Here is a 14975-nt window from a genome sequence, read left to right on the forward strand (position 1 = left end):
GGGTGTTGATGTGTAGGAGGACATGTGCTTCCAGTCTCAACTTTGCTTTTAACATTTATATTTATAAGATAGCATGCAGAGGAAGGAGCACCTGCACCATATTCTGTCCCCCCCACCCTTTCCTGCAGTCTTTTCTTCACTATCCATGTTATAGAAACCGCTGTTGCAAACCAGCTGCACAATCACTTGTCCTGTAAACCAGGGTGCCTGCCGTCTCCCACCCTCAAACCATTTTTTCCTCTCTCTCCATCTTCTCTTCCTAGCATCAAGCTCTTTATGTCCCAGCACCACTGTGCCTGTTAGAGCAGCTGACTTCTTTCCTTTTCCTTCTCCCCAAGTGTACCTGCAGGAGGCCTGTAATGCCCCTGCAGCAGCTTTGGGCTGCTGGAGAAGACAGCACTGGGACTTTCTCCCTCTCAGTCCTGGCAGTGCCACAAGCAGTCCTTGGTGCTGCTGTGTCATTGCTGCATTCCCAGATTGTGGCTGAGACATAAGGTGGGAGGCAAAGAAGAGCCATCCTCTTCTCCCTCAACCACAGCCCACCTGTGGCTGCTGTCTGCTCTTTGCTTTCACATTGAGAAAATCAAGGTTTACATCCAATATCAGGATATCTGAGTCACATCCAGGAGTTCATTTGTTTGCTTTTTGCCTCTGGGGACTGAATGATTGCTTCTGAGTGGCTCTGACTATGCTGAAGGACTGGGACATAGCTAGTTTGTGGTCTACCCACCTGCAACTATTTCAGATATTTCACACTCTTCTGCTTTCACTTCCCAGGAGTTTGCCAGTTACAAATAGCAGATGGGTAACAGGGAATCAGAGCACAAATTTACATTTTCAGACTTGTACTTAAAGGGTTGGGGGGAATTACATAGCATTTTCTAGATGGGAAGTAGCATTATCAAGCCAAGAATAAAGATTTTGTAACAAGAAAAGACAAAAATGCCATTCACTCTTCCTCACCTGCCTCCTTAATCTGCTTTCAGGTTATTAACATAATCAATGCTGCCCAGGAAAACAGCCCCATCACAGTAGCAGAGGCCTTGGACAGAGTTCTGGAAATCCTGCGGACGACTGAACTTTATTCCCCTCAGCTAGGTACCAAAGATGAAGATCCTCACACAAGTGATCTTGTTGGAGGTCTGATGACTGTGAGTAAAATTAGCAAAGATGAAATTACTGCTACCAGTGTCCTACATCACAGCTCAGCACTCTGTTATGCTAAAATTTCACAAGCAATGGGAAGGGGACTCATAATTCATCACCATTTCATTGAAGTATTTTGGCTTCTCTACTAACAGTAGGCACCAAGATGTAGTAAGATATGGCCACGTCTCAGTCTACCGGGTGCATTCATCCTCATACATAAGTGAACATGGTTGCCACTAGAAACTGTATCATCCAATCTGATTTCTCTCAAGGAGATACTTTTTAGAAACCCTAGAAGCTTAGATGGGATTAGAGAGATTGCTCTACAGCTGGTCCAGTGTAAGAGTGGGGTTACTTTAATCAGGTTCTGACTTTGGTCCTGTAACAGCAGCAACACTGTCTGCCACAGACAGACCGTCTAGATTTCATCATGGTTTACCTCATTCTTTAATGTACACTGAGCTAATCCTTGTCAAAATAATATAAAGAAAATGCAAAATACATGATAGTGGTTAATTTGAATGATGAAAACCTGCAGGTGCCAATGAAAGGGTCAAGGAGGGCAATACACTGTAGAGTTAATAATATCCTTTCTGGATCTCATACTATAGTGTTCCTTGGATCCTTTCATGTCTGTTTTGAAAGACCTTAAAACAGGTCTTTTTGGTGGTTTTGTTGGTTCTTGTAGGAGCAGTGCTTTTAGTACCCAGGAATAGTACCTAAAGAGAAAGTGCATGTAGTGTTTTTGCAATTAATGATGCATGGATACTCTGCCTAAAACTTATGATAAACTTGCTTTTTCAGGATGGTTTGAGAAGACTGTCAGGAAATGAGTATGTGTTTTCTAAGAGTAAGCCACCATTTACAACTTCCCTTTGCACATGTGACTTCTTTTGTAGATGCTAGTGACATAGAGCTCCAAGCTAATTTGCAGTGGGATGTATGTCTTTGGAAATGGTTGTCTAAGTGACTGCAGAACAAGTGCTAGACTGCCTCCACTTTGGACTTGAAGCAGGTTCAAATAATTAAAATAATACATTTCAAAATGTAGAAAATCAGACTAGGAAAAAAACTAAATTGTCACTCAAAGAAATGTTCACTGATCTTTTTGGTTTATGTACAAATCGTCTGTAATAATATAAACCGTATGTGTTATAGGCTTTTACAGACTTTCTCATGTAAGGAAAAGAGTTGTTTTTCTTGAAAAAGAGTTGTTTTCTAAATGGAATTCTGCATGTGGGGGGAAAAAAAAATCCAGAAATGTTGTAATACCCGAATTCCATTTCAACAGATATGAACCTGAGCCATAGTCACCTTTCAGTGCCAAACACCATCAATGATGTTCCACCCTGTATCGCACAGCTCCTGGATAATGAGGAAAGCTGGGACTTCAATATTTTTGAGTTGGAGGCTGTTACAAATAAAAGGTGGGACTCCTTTCCCTGGGCACCCACAAAAAGGTTGTTTGGGAGCTGTAGCAGAAAGCGCTTTGCTCTGGAAAAACTGAAGCAAGACACAGTGAATCTGTGAGAGCTGTCTTTCTTTTTTTGTGTGTGTGTGTGTGCGTGTTGATACCACTTGTCCCATTTAACAAGCCAGGCACACACCAAGGTCAAGATGCATGCACAGGCCGTGGAGAGCCCTGTGCAGGCTGTTGTCTTCCCTGACAGCGCCTGCAGCCCTCCAGGATCATTTCCCGTTCAACTTTTACCTTGCTTGAATCCCATCCATTCTGTCCAGGTGACACTGTTTGGCACAGTATGATGTTGTTATATGCTGGATGTCCCACAGATGCCCTTTTTTCCTGCTGGTGCATAAATGGTCATGCTGGAATAAGCAAACCTCTCCCCTCCCTCACCTAAATCACCCTATGGTTTAGGAAGCTCTGAGGCAACTGTGGCTTCTGATTATAGGGATAAAAAACTGGGATGGAGGATAAACCAGTGACAGGATCAAGGCCCTGAGATTCTAAAGCTTATAATGAAAGAAGATGCCAGTAGTTTTGAGGTCATGCAGACCACAAAATAAACATGTCATCCACAGAGAAAAGTGATTTTCATTCCATGATGCAAAGAATTGGAGAGACTACCAGGTCTTTTGTACTGTGTTTGAAGAAAATGGCCATTTTTGGAATTTGCATTTGCCTGGTTTTAATTTGCAGATGTTGGCTTTTGGTCATGCCGTTCACAGCTCAGGAGCTCTGTAGATCATCTTACAAGAGTGAAAAATGTGACTGATAGATAGGACCCTGTCACAGGCAACACAGAGTAAATGACAACCCAGAGTGGATTTGGATTTAAGAACCAACAAGATTAGAGATTTTATCCTACTTACTGTTTCACACACAGGCTCATCACTGTCCTCCCCAGCATTACATTCACCAGACCTCAAATTCCCTCTCCAGCCAGGAGATCACTGCTGGTAGGATTCAGGACATGCCACTTCTGTTTAGTCCAGCCCATACCACTTGAAGCAAGAAAGTAGCAGGCTTCTGCTTGAGAGTTCAAAATTTCAGTATCTTAAACATTAACTCCCTCTAAACACACACATACACAGAGTTATCCACTGCCTGTTAGCATTTGGAATTCAAGGTGCAGGGAGGGGTTTACCGATGGCAGACTCCTGCCTCAGCTCTAGAAAGTGATCCAGTCCTCCTAAAGCTAGAAGAGTTCACATGACATAGTAACCTGATGCTAAAAGCTGCTCTGAGAAGCATCAATATACTTTGCATATTGTCAACTTCAGATAGCCAGGAAGTAGAAATCTGGACCCCTTGAAGTCACAGGATTATTTGAAACAGTAAACATTCAATGTTTTTCGTCTTAGGGCTTTTTAGCCTTTGGGATGTGCCACGTCATGTTCAAAGTCTGCTTTTCCTCCTCAGAAAAAAAAAATTATTTTTGATTGATTGACAGATACTAAAAACACAAAAGACCTGAGCTTTTAAGAATTTTTTCTGCAGCCACAAGAATTGGTGAAACTCTAGTGGAACCGCGCCATTTCTATGAAATATATTAAAGTAATGTCTGAAAGGATGGTAGATGTAATAATTTGTAACCTTGGCCAGACTTTTGAGAGGTTATAGATGTGCAATTTAAGAATGTTTAACATTTCTCCCCCACCTTTTATTTTTAAGGTCTTGTTGGTTTCTTTGTCAAAACCATCACTCTGTAGAATGTCAGAAGTTCCTATTTTACAAGCGATGCTTTTTTCTTCTATTGTTTTTCAGACCGTTAGTGTATTTGGGCTTAAAAGTTTTTGCCCGGTTTGGGGTCTCTGAGTTTTTAAACTGTTCGGAAGCAATGCTGCGAGCGTGGCTGCAGGTGATTGAAGCCAACTACCACTCCTCCAACTCATACCACAACTCCACACACGCAGCAGATGTCCTGCATGCTACAGCCTTCTTTCTTGGGAAGGAGAGAGTTAAGGTATAACCATCACCTAGGAGTCCTTTGGGCTAGGATTTTGGTGTGTTTACTATTTTATGTGTGTCATTCAAAAGTCAGATGTTTACTTAAATAATGGTCCTGGCTTCATAAAGTCACTCTGCCCTTGAAGCCTTTTCCTGTGATGCCTCCAGGCCCATGCAGTTTCTTCTAAAGTCTGTTTATATGAGTGAGGAATTTACATTTTTTTAGCAGCAACAATAGGGGGGGGAAATCTGGCTCTTTTCTATCTCTTGGTAGCTGCCTGTTAGTAACCACTCTTAATAAAGCTTTGCAAAAGCTTTGGAGAGGGAGGTGCTGAGCTCTTCTCCCTGGTATCCAGTGACAGGATGCGTGGGAATGGTTCAAAGCTGCACCAGGGGAGGTTTAGAGTGGACATGGGGAAGCATTTCTTTACTGAGAGGGTGTTCAAACACTGCAACAGGCTTCCTACAGAGGTGGTCGACGCCCCAAGCCTGTCAGTGTTTAAGAGGCATTTGGACAATGCCCTTGATAACATGCTTTAACTCTTGCTCAGCCCTGAAGTGGTCAGGCAGTTGGACTAGATGATTGTTGTAGGTCCCTTCCAACTGAGATATCCTAGCCTAGCCTAGCCTAGCCTAGCCTAAAACACACAAGCTGTGTAGGAGCAGAGTTGGTACAGAGGCATTCAAGCAAGCACACAAAGTGGAAGGTCACCACTAGAGGGTCCATCCACCATTAGAGAATTTAATGCAAAGATATTGCTTAGGTGACAGCACAGTAAAAAGCTTCATTAAGGAAAGAGGGTTTGGGTAAGGGTGGGAGGTGGGGTTTTGGAGTAGGTAACCTGTGAGTGCACTGGGCAGAGAACAATTGCAAGGAAGTAAAATCCCTGCACTCAAGCTTACACTTGCCTATTTGTGGGTATCTGGAAATGATCAGAAAATATTTACTGTAATTTTTATGCCACATCACAATTTTTCTCTCTTCCTGTAGGGAAGCCTTGACCATTTAGATGAGGTGGCTGCATTAATAGCTGCCACCATTCATGACGTAGACCACCCTGGACGAACCAACTCTTTCCTGTGCAATGCAGGCAGTGAATTAGCTGTCCTTTACAATGATACGGCTGTATTAGAGAGTCATCACACAGCACTGGCGTTTCAGCTTACAGCTAAAGACAGCAAATGCAACATTTTCAAGAATATTGATAGGTGGGTCAGCTGGAGAAGGGGAGTATGCGCATGTGGATTGCTTGTTCAGGGATTTTAGTTTGGTGTAGATCCTACCTTCTAAACCAGAAAATATAATTTTAATAGAGACTAATATTTAACCTCTTCCAGAATCCTATGCAGACCTGATTTTTAAAAAGGCTTTAATTTTCCCCCTGTGACCTCCAATTTGTATTTTTTGGAAGCATATAGAGATGTTTGATAATCTTTTATGGATTACATTGGCATGGTCTAGTTGGCAGCCTCAAGGCTGCATCCCGACCCACTGCCTTTTCATTGCAGGAGCCTGGAAATTACTTTTTTGGGCCATGCATTTCCACCCAAGCAGCCAGACGCTGCATGCTGTGTCTGCACACGGTCCCATGCTTGCTGGCACTGCTGCATTCACATGGGATGGAAAGGGGTGGTAACGGAGGGAGCTGAAGCTCTGGAAGGGTTGGAGGCACCCTGCTGCTGGGCAGGCACATAGCCTGGGAGCTCCCTTTGCATCAGCCTAGCTTTTGCAGGGACAGGATGGAAGAGAAAGGGATCTGAAAGGAAAAGAGCCTGACCCAAAACAGGTAATGAATTTGTCTACTCCCCCAGAACACTGTTGGTTTTTGAAAAACCTGAGATTTGTGTTCCAAGCTAACATACAGTGAGATGCAAATGAGTTGGTGCCTTTCTTGGAGAAGGTTACGTAGTGTTACAGCATTATGTAATTGAATTGTAAATTTTTATTGACTTCAGGGAATTGGTTTTCATTAGGTAAAAGTAACAGAAAAAGGCAATACAGGAATTCAGAGCCAGAGGAACCCAGAGAGGCATGATCTAGTCCATTCCTCCAACCCTAGACCATTCATAACTCTGAAGGTGCCGGCTCATGTGGATGAGCCCCCGAGCAGTGTTTTGCAGCGCTGCCTGGGCAGGGGCGAGGAAAGGACGGAGCTCTGTCTGGCAGGCTTGTGAGCAGGAACTACTTTTCTTTCCTAGAAATCACTACCGGACGCTGCGCCAGGCCATTATTGATATGGTTTTGGCAACGGAAATGACAAAGCACTTTGAGCACGTGAACAAATTTGTGAACAGCATCAACAAGCCAATGGCATCTGAGGAGACCAGCTCACACGTAAGTGCTTGCAGGACTTTACGCCTTCAGCCATTTCAGTGAAGTTCTTCCAAGATACCTCCAAGTATCACTTTCATTCACTTTGTATTAATTTGCACTGTGGTAATGCCCAAAACACACAATTGGATTTGTGACCTCACACCTCAAAGTGTGAAAAAATACTTTTATTTTCTTGTTTTCTATGCCTGGCTCTGCCCTTAGCTCATTTAAACCCTTCATTTTATAAGCCTTGGTTTCAAAGCCATCTGGTGTTCACAAAGCATGTGGGTGGGTGCTTTTGTACATGCAAAATTCTGTGCATGGAGCTAGGTCGGCACTTGTGCCTACAGTCCTGCCTCCAAACGGAGGGATTTGCCTAAGCCTGGGATTGTAACTGAGGAACCTGCCCTGATGGTTTTGTGTCTATGTAATCTGGAGCCTTCAAGCCATCAGGAATAATTCCGTTGCTTCCTGAGACCTCTCCACCCCATCCCGATTCCTGATTGTACCAAGAGATGTCCGGGCCTTTATTCCTATCAGTTATACACCCTAATGCTCCATCACTAGCCAGGGTATATTTCATAAGATGCTTTCGAGTTTCCCAGCCCAGGCCCCTCTTTACCTTCTCTTGTTGCCTTTCGAGGTTGAGTACTCAGTGACTGACAGGTTCTCCAGGGCAGTGTTACTCACCCAAGCAAAGACCATCTTATCATAGCTTAGTGAAAATAGTGCTTTGTTAGTAACACTGAAAAAAAAAAAATCAGACCAAATTGAAGGTCAGTGATATTAAAAATAAATAAAAGTAGCTTCTGTCAGTTCTCCATAACTGGACTTTTTTGCACTATAGGCTGTCATGGGTGCAGAAACCAGTCAGGACCAGTGGGATTTACGACTTTAGGGACAGCATTACGTCAGTTGAACTGACCTGCTTCTAAGGACTGCTGAGCCCCGTTCTCCCAACAGTTTGAGCTGGATATCACAAATGCTGCCGAACTTCACTGGCTCTGCAGACACCTTGCACTGTACTCCCCAGCACTTCCAAGCTCTGGAGGACTCACTGGATGTGGCACTAGATCTGAATTAGCGTGATCCTCTTCAGTGCCAGAAGGCTCACAGCACAGGGTTTGTGCACTACTGGGGGCCCCTATCGCTGTTTCTGCGCTGCGCTCCCAGCACATCGCCTGGTGCTGTGTTTCATGGGTTTGCCCTCGTGGCACGGGCTAAGCCAGAACAGTGGGGATCACACTTTAGATCTCAGCCCAGAAGAAAGGAAGATCCACACTGGTGGGTGGCGTGGAATTACCCGCTCTCACATTTCTCTGTACTTACATGTGGACCAGATAGCAGCTTGCTCCACCAATTTCTAAAAAAGCCCTCTGAGGTGTCACTGGGAAATGTGGCTTCTCACAGTGCTTCATTTCTCCCTCTGACAGCTTGAGCATTTTTCTGAAATGTTTCTTCCATCTCCATCCTTTTAAAATCTCTTCAGTTTTCTGGCATCCCCACATTGGCCTGTAGGATTTAGATTTACAAGCCTCACTGAAATCATGGTGTTTCCAAGCTCTGAACAGATTTCTGGGAATCTCCCTTTTATCCCATTAATGCATTTGTTCTAGCACTTCCTAAACAGCTTTTAAATGCTCTCCATTCGTTCTGTTGCAATCAGCTTTTCTATCCTATAGAGAACATTTTCTTTTACAGAGAACATTTTCTTTGACTCACTCTCCTTTATCTTACTGGTTTATTTAAAATGAACAAGAGTTGGAGGGCAATAAAAGTGGAGCACAGAACCACTTGTATTACAGACCTGTTTTTTTCCCCAGTATTAGGTTGTTCTGTTCCTTATTGTTAACGGTGGCTCCTCCTGTTTTTGATCTTGAACGGCAGTTAAGGAGCAGGGTTAATTTGGCAGCTCTTTGCTGGGCTACCCATGCTGAAAAAAAATTAACTGCTAAAGTCAGAAGATTAATGCCTAAATTGGCAAGTCACTGCAAAATATCTCCCCATAAACCACAACAACATTAATTTAGCTGTGGTGGTAAAAACTATTTATGTTCAGTTTTCGACTCAAGAGTTGAATTTAGCAGTGAAGGGAGGCCATAATTACACAAATACATTATTTTGAAAATAGTATTAATGCCATGGTGAGCTGAGGCAGAGGCTTTTTATTACTCATTAAGGAACATAATACACCTGTGCCCTTCTAAACTGTTCAAGACCCAGAAGATGATGCCACAGCAGAGTTGTAACAACTACTCTGTCCCCTCCGTCCGCTCTCTAGAGCAGTCAATAAGCAGTTCAGTATTTTACTGCCTAGCCAGCAGAGACTTTCTGCAGTCAGTCTGCTGCTCCTGCATTTTCCTACTGTTAATCTCATAGATATCTGAGACTTCATCCTAGCTGGTAACCAAGACCAAAAAGTATTCCAGGCCAAGGGTTCAAAATCCGGTACCAAGAAGGCAGTTTTATTGCCAAACATACGGGAGCTGAATGGCGCAGACCTGCTTCTCTGCCTGTAAAAGAAGCAGTCAGTTGTGCAAGTTGGTTCATCCCCCTGTGCCTGCCTCAGTTTTCTCATTTAGGAATGAAAACCAAACTCTAGAAACTCACCTAAATGAAGCAGCCCCCTACCATCACCACCCCCAAATTCAGACACTCAGCAGTGAGGATGGTTTATCAGCTTGCAGTTGGTGGATGCGTCCCCTATCCTGCTCCTGTTCCAAGAGGGCAAGGCTGGGATGCAGAGAAGGGTAACTCGCCCTAGCTGATAAAGAGCCCATGGCTCCTTTATTTCACAAACTTTGCTATTAATTCTGACAATCTCCACAACTGTCATATGTAATGGGGCTATCATTAGTTACTTAGCAAGGCTGCAGTTCTCAGACATCACTTTCTCCTCGAAATTCCTGGTGCTCTGCATGAAATTAGAAGGCATCAGGCTGGGTGCCCCCTTACTGCCCAAGTGCAAAAAAGCTGGTAAGGATGCCCTTGCTCCTGCTAGCAGGGATGCTGGCCATCGGCCCTTGTAACCAACTCTCTTTTACAGAGCGAAGGCAGCGACTGTGAATGTACAGCCAATATAAAGAATTTTCCAGATAACCAAACACTGATCAAGCGCATGATGATTAAATGTGCGGATGTAGCAAATCCATGTCGCCCCCTAGAGCTATGTATTGAATGGGCAGGGAGGATTTCAGAGGAGTACTTCGCACAGGTATGTGTATTTTTATAATTTGACTATTATGGTATGTAAGAAAGTGCATGTCGGCTGGTCTGCTGTTCCACACAGGGTCTGCCTGGCATCACCACGGAGTCCAGACGTATGCTTTTTGTCCCCAGTCAGAACCGGCCCCTCACTATCATGCAGAAGAATTCACCTCAGTCAAAGTTAGTTAGTTTGCTTACCATGAAGCTTGCAATACATAACGGTGGAAAGGAGGTTTTACACTTTCAACTTTCTCCATCAGGCCAAAACAAAATTATTTGATTAACCTTAGTCAATTTAATTGGCTGAAATTCAAGACTGTCACCATTCTAGGTTCTAGCCCCAAAACCTTCCCCAAAGAGAGCATGAAGATCCATGACTGACGAAGCCCTCAACTGAATCATCAACTGGCCCTTTTAAGATGGCACCTGAACTATTGTCACATTAGGCAGATGATGTGGCAGGCCAGTACTGCAGGCACGTGGGCACTGTAAACGCTTATCACATGGGATCTCTCTTTCTTAATATTCGGTTTTTCCAACACAAATGCACCAGCTTCCTGAAAGTGAAGCACTCTTCTAGTTCTTTATTTGAACAACTGACAGATTCTCAGCTTTCATTTGCCACTAATGGTGTGGAAATCAGCAGCTACGACTGGAGAGACAGACAAGCAGGCATGCCTACCATCCAAATTCACATCATACATGTGATAGTTATTATTGAAAGAATAGCTAGCGCCCGGGACATGTCTGAATTTCTTTTTAATCATAGTGAATAAATTTGATCACTTCCTAGGAAAGATCAAGGATCATTTAGGTTGTATCTCCCTAGCAGTCAAGGTATCATGAGCTAGCTTTAAATTGTCAATCTTAGGTACCAGCCTACCTGCAGCAATGTGAGGTGCTGAGAACCGTTCTGCTCTTCATTCACCTCATCTGGTAATTTTGGGGACCACTGTGCTGCCAATTCCAGCATTAGGTGCTGCCTATGCCACTTAAAATGTTTTCCTGTAATTAAATTCTAAGACTATTGAGGTGATTGGCTCCTCCACCATACTGAGCACAACAAAACCAGCCCTCTTCCAGTTGTGGACGCAGAGCTAAAGGCCATACCCTTACTTCTATTCAATTTATAACCCAATACAAGCAGAGAAAATAGCAACAGCAACAACCCTCTTATTTAAAAGACAAGTGGTTCGAAACAGCCACTAGAGATGTGGAAAAAGGAGAGATCAAACCTGTCCTCTGCTAAAGGACTCTGCAACCCCATTTTCCATTTTTAGCTGGTGTGCCCTAATCACCAGATTAGAGCGTTCTGTCTCACCGGAGCTAAGAGCGATCACAGCACTACAGTAATAGAGTACTTGTGAAAGGGAAGAGATGGCGATTTCAGCCCCTGTTCCAGATGAAATAAAGCACATGAAACCAAGACAGTTCACCTCAGGGGTTCTAAGGTTTGTCACAAATCTCCTACTGCAATTCATCTAATCCCCTGGCCTTTGCTACTCCAGCATGAAAGCCAGCAAAACTCTAGGGGCTAACTGCAGTTTTGTTTCCTTAGACTGATGAAGAGAAGAGACAGGGTCTGCCTGTTGTAATGCCAGTATTCGATAGAAACACCTGCAGCATCCCCAAGTCTCAGATTTCCTTCATTGATTATTTTATAACAGATATGTTCGATGCGTGGGATGGTAAGTACTTCTGCTTTTTTCTTCCTTGCTCTGAGGCAGAGATTTCTACAGACTAAAATGAATAGTCTTAAGCTGGCCTTGAGTCCATTTTTTTCAGGGACAGTACCTGCACATAAGCAGTACAGCATGGGATCTAAACAGCAATGCTGCTGAAGCCCATTTCACTGCAAACACCACCAGCTTTGTGAAAGTCGAGCACTTACTAGACAATCTATATAAAGAAGTAAGGAGTAATGGCTTAAAACTAAGCTTTTTTTCATCTAGGTCTTTTTTTCCTTTAGCAATGTATTTCTTCTGAGCAGCAGAAACTGAGACCACAGTGGTTGTGTGTTAGCATAATTTAATAAAGTTGTCATACATTAAGAAAGGGATTCACTTGAAAGAGAAACAGACTGGAAAAAAAAATCTTTCCCCTTTCAGCATTAGCTTACAGCTGAAGGAACAAAAGAGAGTAGGAGAATGCCAGTTTCAGGTGAGGTTGGGCTGTTCTTCCGCCCCTTCTGCATACATAGTACAACAGTTCCTCCTGTTCATTTCAGCATTTGCGCATCTGCCTGTTTTGATGCAACACTTGGCTAATAACTACAAACACTGGAAAACACTGGATGAGTTAAAGTGCAAGGGTCTCCGGCTTCCATCGGAAAACAACAACTGACACTAAGGCGAGAAAAACAGACCTCTTGATCTACCAGTTTCACTGTGAATCACTTCCTAACTTGGCTGCAAGAGGGATGGTGTTTGCCTTCCAGTGAAATTAAGACTGCGTGGCAAGAAGGAAAGATTTTATTCATCACTTTTAAGCTTTTCTGAATCCTACAGAAAAGTGTTTTCAAAAAGGCTACGTAATACACAGATGAGTAAGTGCTCTTTGGAAATAACACTTTGTGGCAGAAAATGTACTTCTGAAACTAATTTCTAATACTGAATATGCATTTGTCAAATCTTGCAATCGATACAATTGTATTCTCTAACACTGCACACAACTGTTTCTCAGTCTGAGGGGTAATCTAGTCACCAGTAGAGTTAAGAATAGGTTGACAAATAAGCATAAAAACTTCCCACTTACCCAGCATAAATTTGCTCCAATTCTATCGCTGCTCTTCAGCTCTCTGAACCATAGTTCTAAAGAGAACACGCACAGTAGAACAAGTAAACCTCCATAAATTGGATCCAGTAAAAAGCAAACCCCGCACCATTTAAAGCAACCTTCTTATTATTACAGAGACTCTCTCCCAGAGCACCAGCTGTTGTCTCTTCTTTCTTTTGCATACAAAATCTTGGTAGGAGTCAAATTCCCTTAGAATTGGTCATTTTGCAGGAAAGCAAGCACGGTCTGTAGAATTGGTGCCATCCACACGTTTCTCTGCCATCTTAGAGTTGTTACCATGCAATGTTTTGTTGAATTTTACACAAAAACCATTGTGGCACTTGATCAACATCCTTTTTTATAAAGTGGTGTTTGTACACATAGTCATCAATTTTATTAAACTGGTCTAAATTTTATGATAAGTCCATATATTGTGCTACTTACTTCTAGGATGAACCTGTCGCTTTTTAAAAAAAGTTTCCAGGTTATAATTTATAACAGCATTATAATTTGTACTGCTTTTTCACTCCTAATAAAAATGCTGGTTTGTTTTGTGATGTAAAAAGTATTTCAAAAGATGTAAATAAGTTAAAAATCAAACATAGTTTTTCATTAGTTTTAAGATACGAAATTTATGCTAAAGCTTCCAAAGCACAAATGCGTATTTTTGTACATCTCATTTTAATCACGTGCAGATCATGAACATGAGTTCAAATTTTAGACTATTCTCAGACTATTCAGTTAATAAATACTAGCAGAACTGCTGATTTTTAACACTGTGCACGGGGGGCTGCAGCCAAGAGCATCAAAGCTGCGGCTGCAGTTGAAGAAGCAGTCCACTACTCATTAAAAGGAAAGGTCAAGAGACATACTCTTTACCTCCCCTATGCTCTATCAAGACCTGAACCCGGTAGGGGGGGCGGGGGCGGGCAGGAAGAGAGAAAACAGAGTTTAGATTGCTGTGGAAGAACAGTGACAGTGATTGTTGTTTACTGCGGGTAGCTTACATAATGTGCCAACCTTTTTTGTATGTTTTGTACCAAGTTCTGAAACAAAAGGAAACATTCATAAAACATTTGTGCAGAGAAATGTATATAAGCTATATTTTTGTTAGAATTGTAATAGAACCTTACTTTTGTCATAGCTAAGGCAGGTTGCTGTGTATTAAAATGCTGCATTGTGTCTATTTGAAGAATGGCGTTTCTGGTGAAGTATGTTTATTCATTCTTTCTTATTATCTATTGCAACATTCTTCAATGGATTTTTATTCAGATAAGTTGAACTTCTGTTTTTTATACTGTAAACTGTTTGCTTTTACCATTCCTTTATTTAGAACTAGTGGTCTCTGTGGTTGTACCTTAACTATTCTGATAACTCAATGCTCACTGCAGCTTACATTAGAGAAAAGACTTTCACAAGGTTCAAACCTTTATCATCTTAATCTGATTTGTTAAATACAGCAACACTGTAAGATCACATCCATGTAAAACATTTCAATTCATTATTTTTGGTCACACTTCTGGCACAAGGAAGAAAATGTGAATGGCAGAAGGAACATATGAAATAAAGTTCAGCCTCAGTTCTGGTTCACGAGTTAAGGAGTTAATGTGGAATCAGTATAGTTGTTGCAAGATCCTGTGTTTCTTCCCACAGTCAGAGACTAAGCAAAGAAATAATTTGCGTGGAGATACATCACCTTTAAGAGCAAAAGAAATCAGCATAGATTAATTGTCATCTGCCAGTTGTGTCAGATCTTCTAGACTCTAACCTGTCCAGTTGACTAACAGCTGCTTGTTTCACGCTATTGTCAGTGCACAGATACGTAAAACAGCACTCGGAGTTATACAAGTATTAAGGGTAGGTCTGATAAAGATATTTACTTTCCTGATGTGAACATAGGTAATTCTGCATTACTGCAAGGTACAAAAAGAAATTTAAAAGGACACAAGGTGGAAGTAAAATTTCTAATCTGGTCATCCTAATTCTGCTCACTGCACTTCCCAACAGCAAGTGACAAACTCTTTATTTAACAGGAGTGGGCCAGTATAGCCCTACTGTGCTCACTGGTATGCTCAAAGTCCATTTGTAAAACAAAGAACTCAATTCAATACTTTCAAC

The 14975-nt window shown here is 42.3% G+C and overlaps 1 protein-coding gene across 2 annotated transcripts in view; it reads left to right on the forward strand.

Moving 5' to 3' along the window:
• Positions 1-13725, forward strand: part of PDE8B (phosphodiesterase 8B) — a 52622-nt gene extending 38897 nt beyond the window's left edge. Inside the window, exons 12-20 of one of the 2 annotated variants that reach the window (XM_009327250.1) lie at positions 987-1151; positions 1954-1999; positions 2441-2576; positions 4379-4577; positions 5553-5770; positions 6761-6900; positions 9929-10089; positions 11641-11770; positions 12310-13725. In XM_009327250.1, coding sequence (XP_009325525.1) covers positions 987-1151; positions 1954-1999; positions 2441-2576; positions 4379-4577; positions 5553-5770; positions 6761-6900; positions 9929-10089; positions 11641-11770; positions 12310-12425 — 1311 coding nt within the window. In that variant the 3' untranslated portion in view covers positions 12426-13725. Of the gene's footprint in view, positions 1-986; positions 1152-1953; positions 2000-2440; positions 2577-4378; positions 4578-5552; positions 5771-6760; positions 6901-9921; positions 10090-11640; positions 11771-12309 lie in introns of both variants that reach the window. The other variant, XM_009327249.1, reaches the window with a different exon arrangement.
• The last annotated feature ends 1250 nt before the right edge of the window (positions 13726-14975 follow it).

The sequence above is a fragment of the Pygoscelis adeliae genome, unplaced genomic scaffold (assembly GCF_000699105.1).
Source record: "Pygoscelis adeliae isolate BGI_AS28 unplaced genomic scaffold, ASM69910v1 Scaffold26, whole genome shotgun sequence".
In the NCBI taxonomy this organism is placed as follows: domain Eukaryota; kingdom Metazoa; phylum Chordata; class Aves; order Sphenisciformes; family Spheniscidae; genus Pygoscelis; species Pygoscelis adeliae.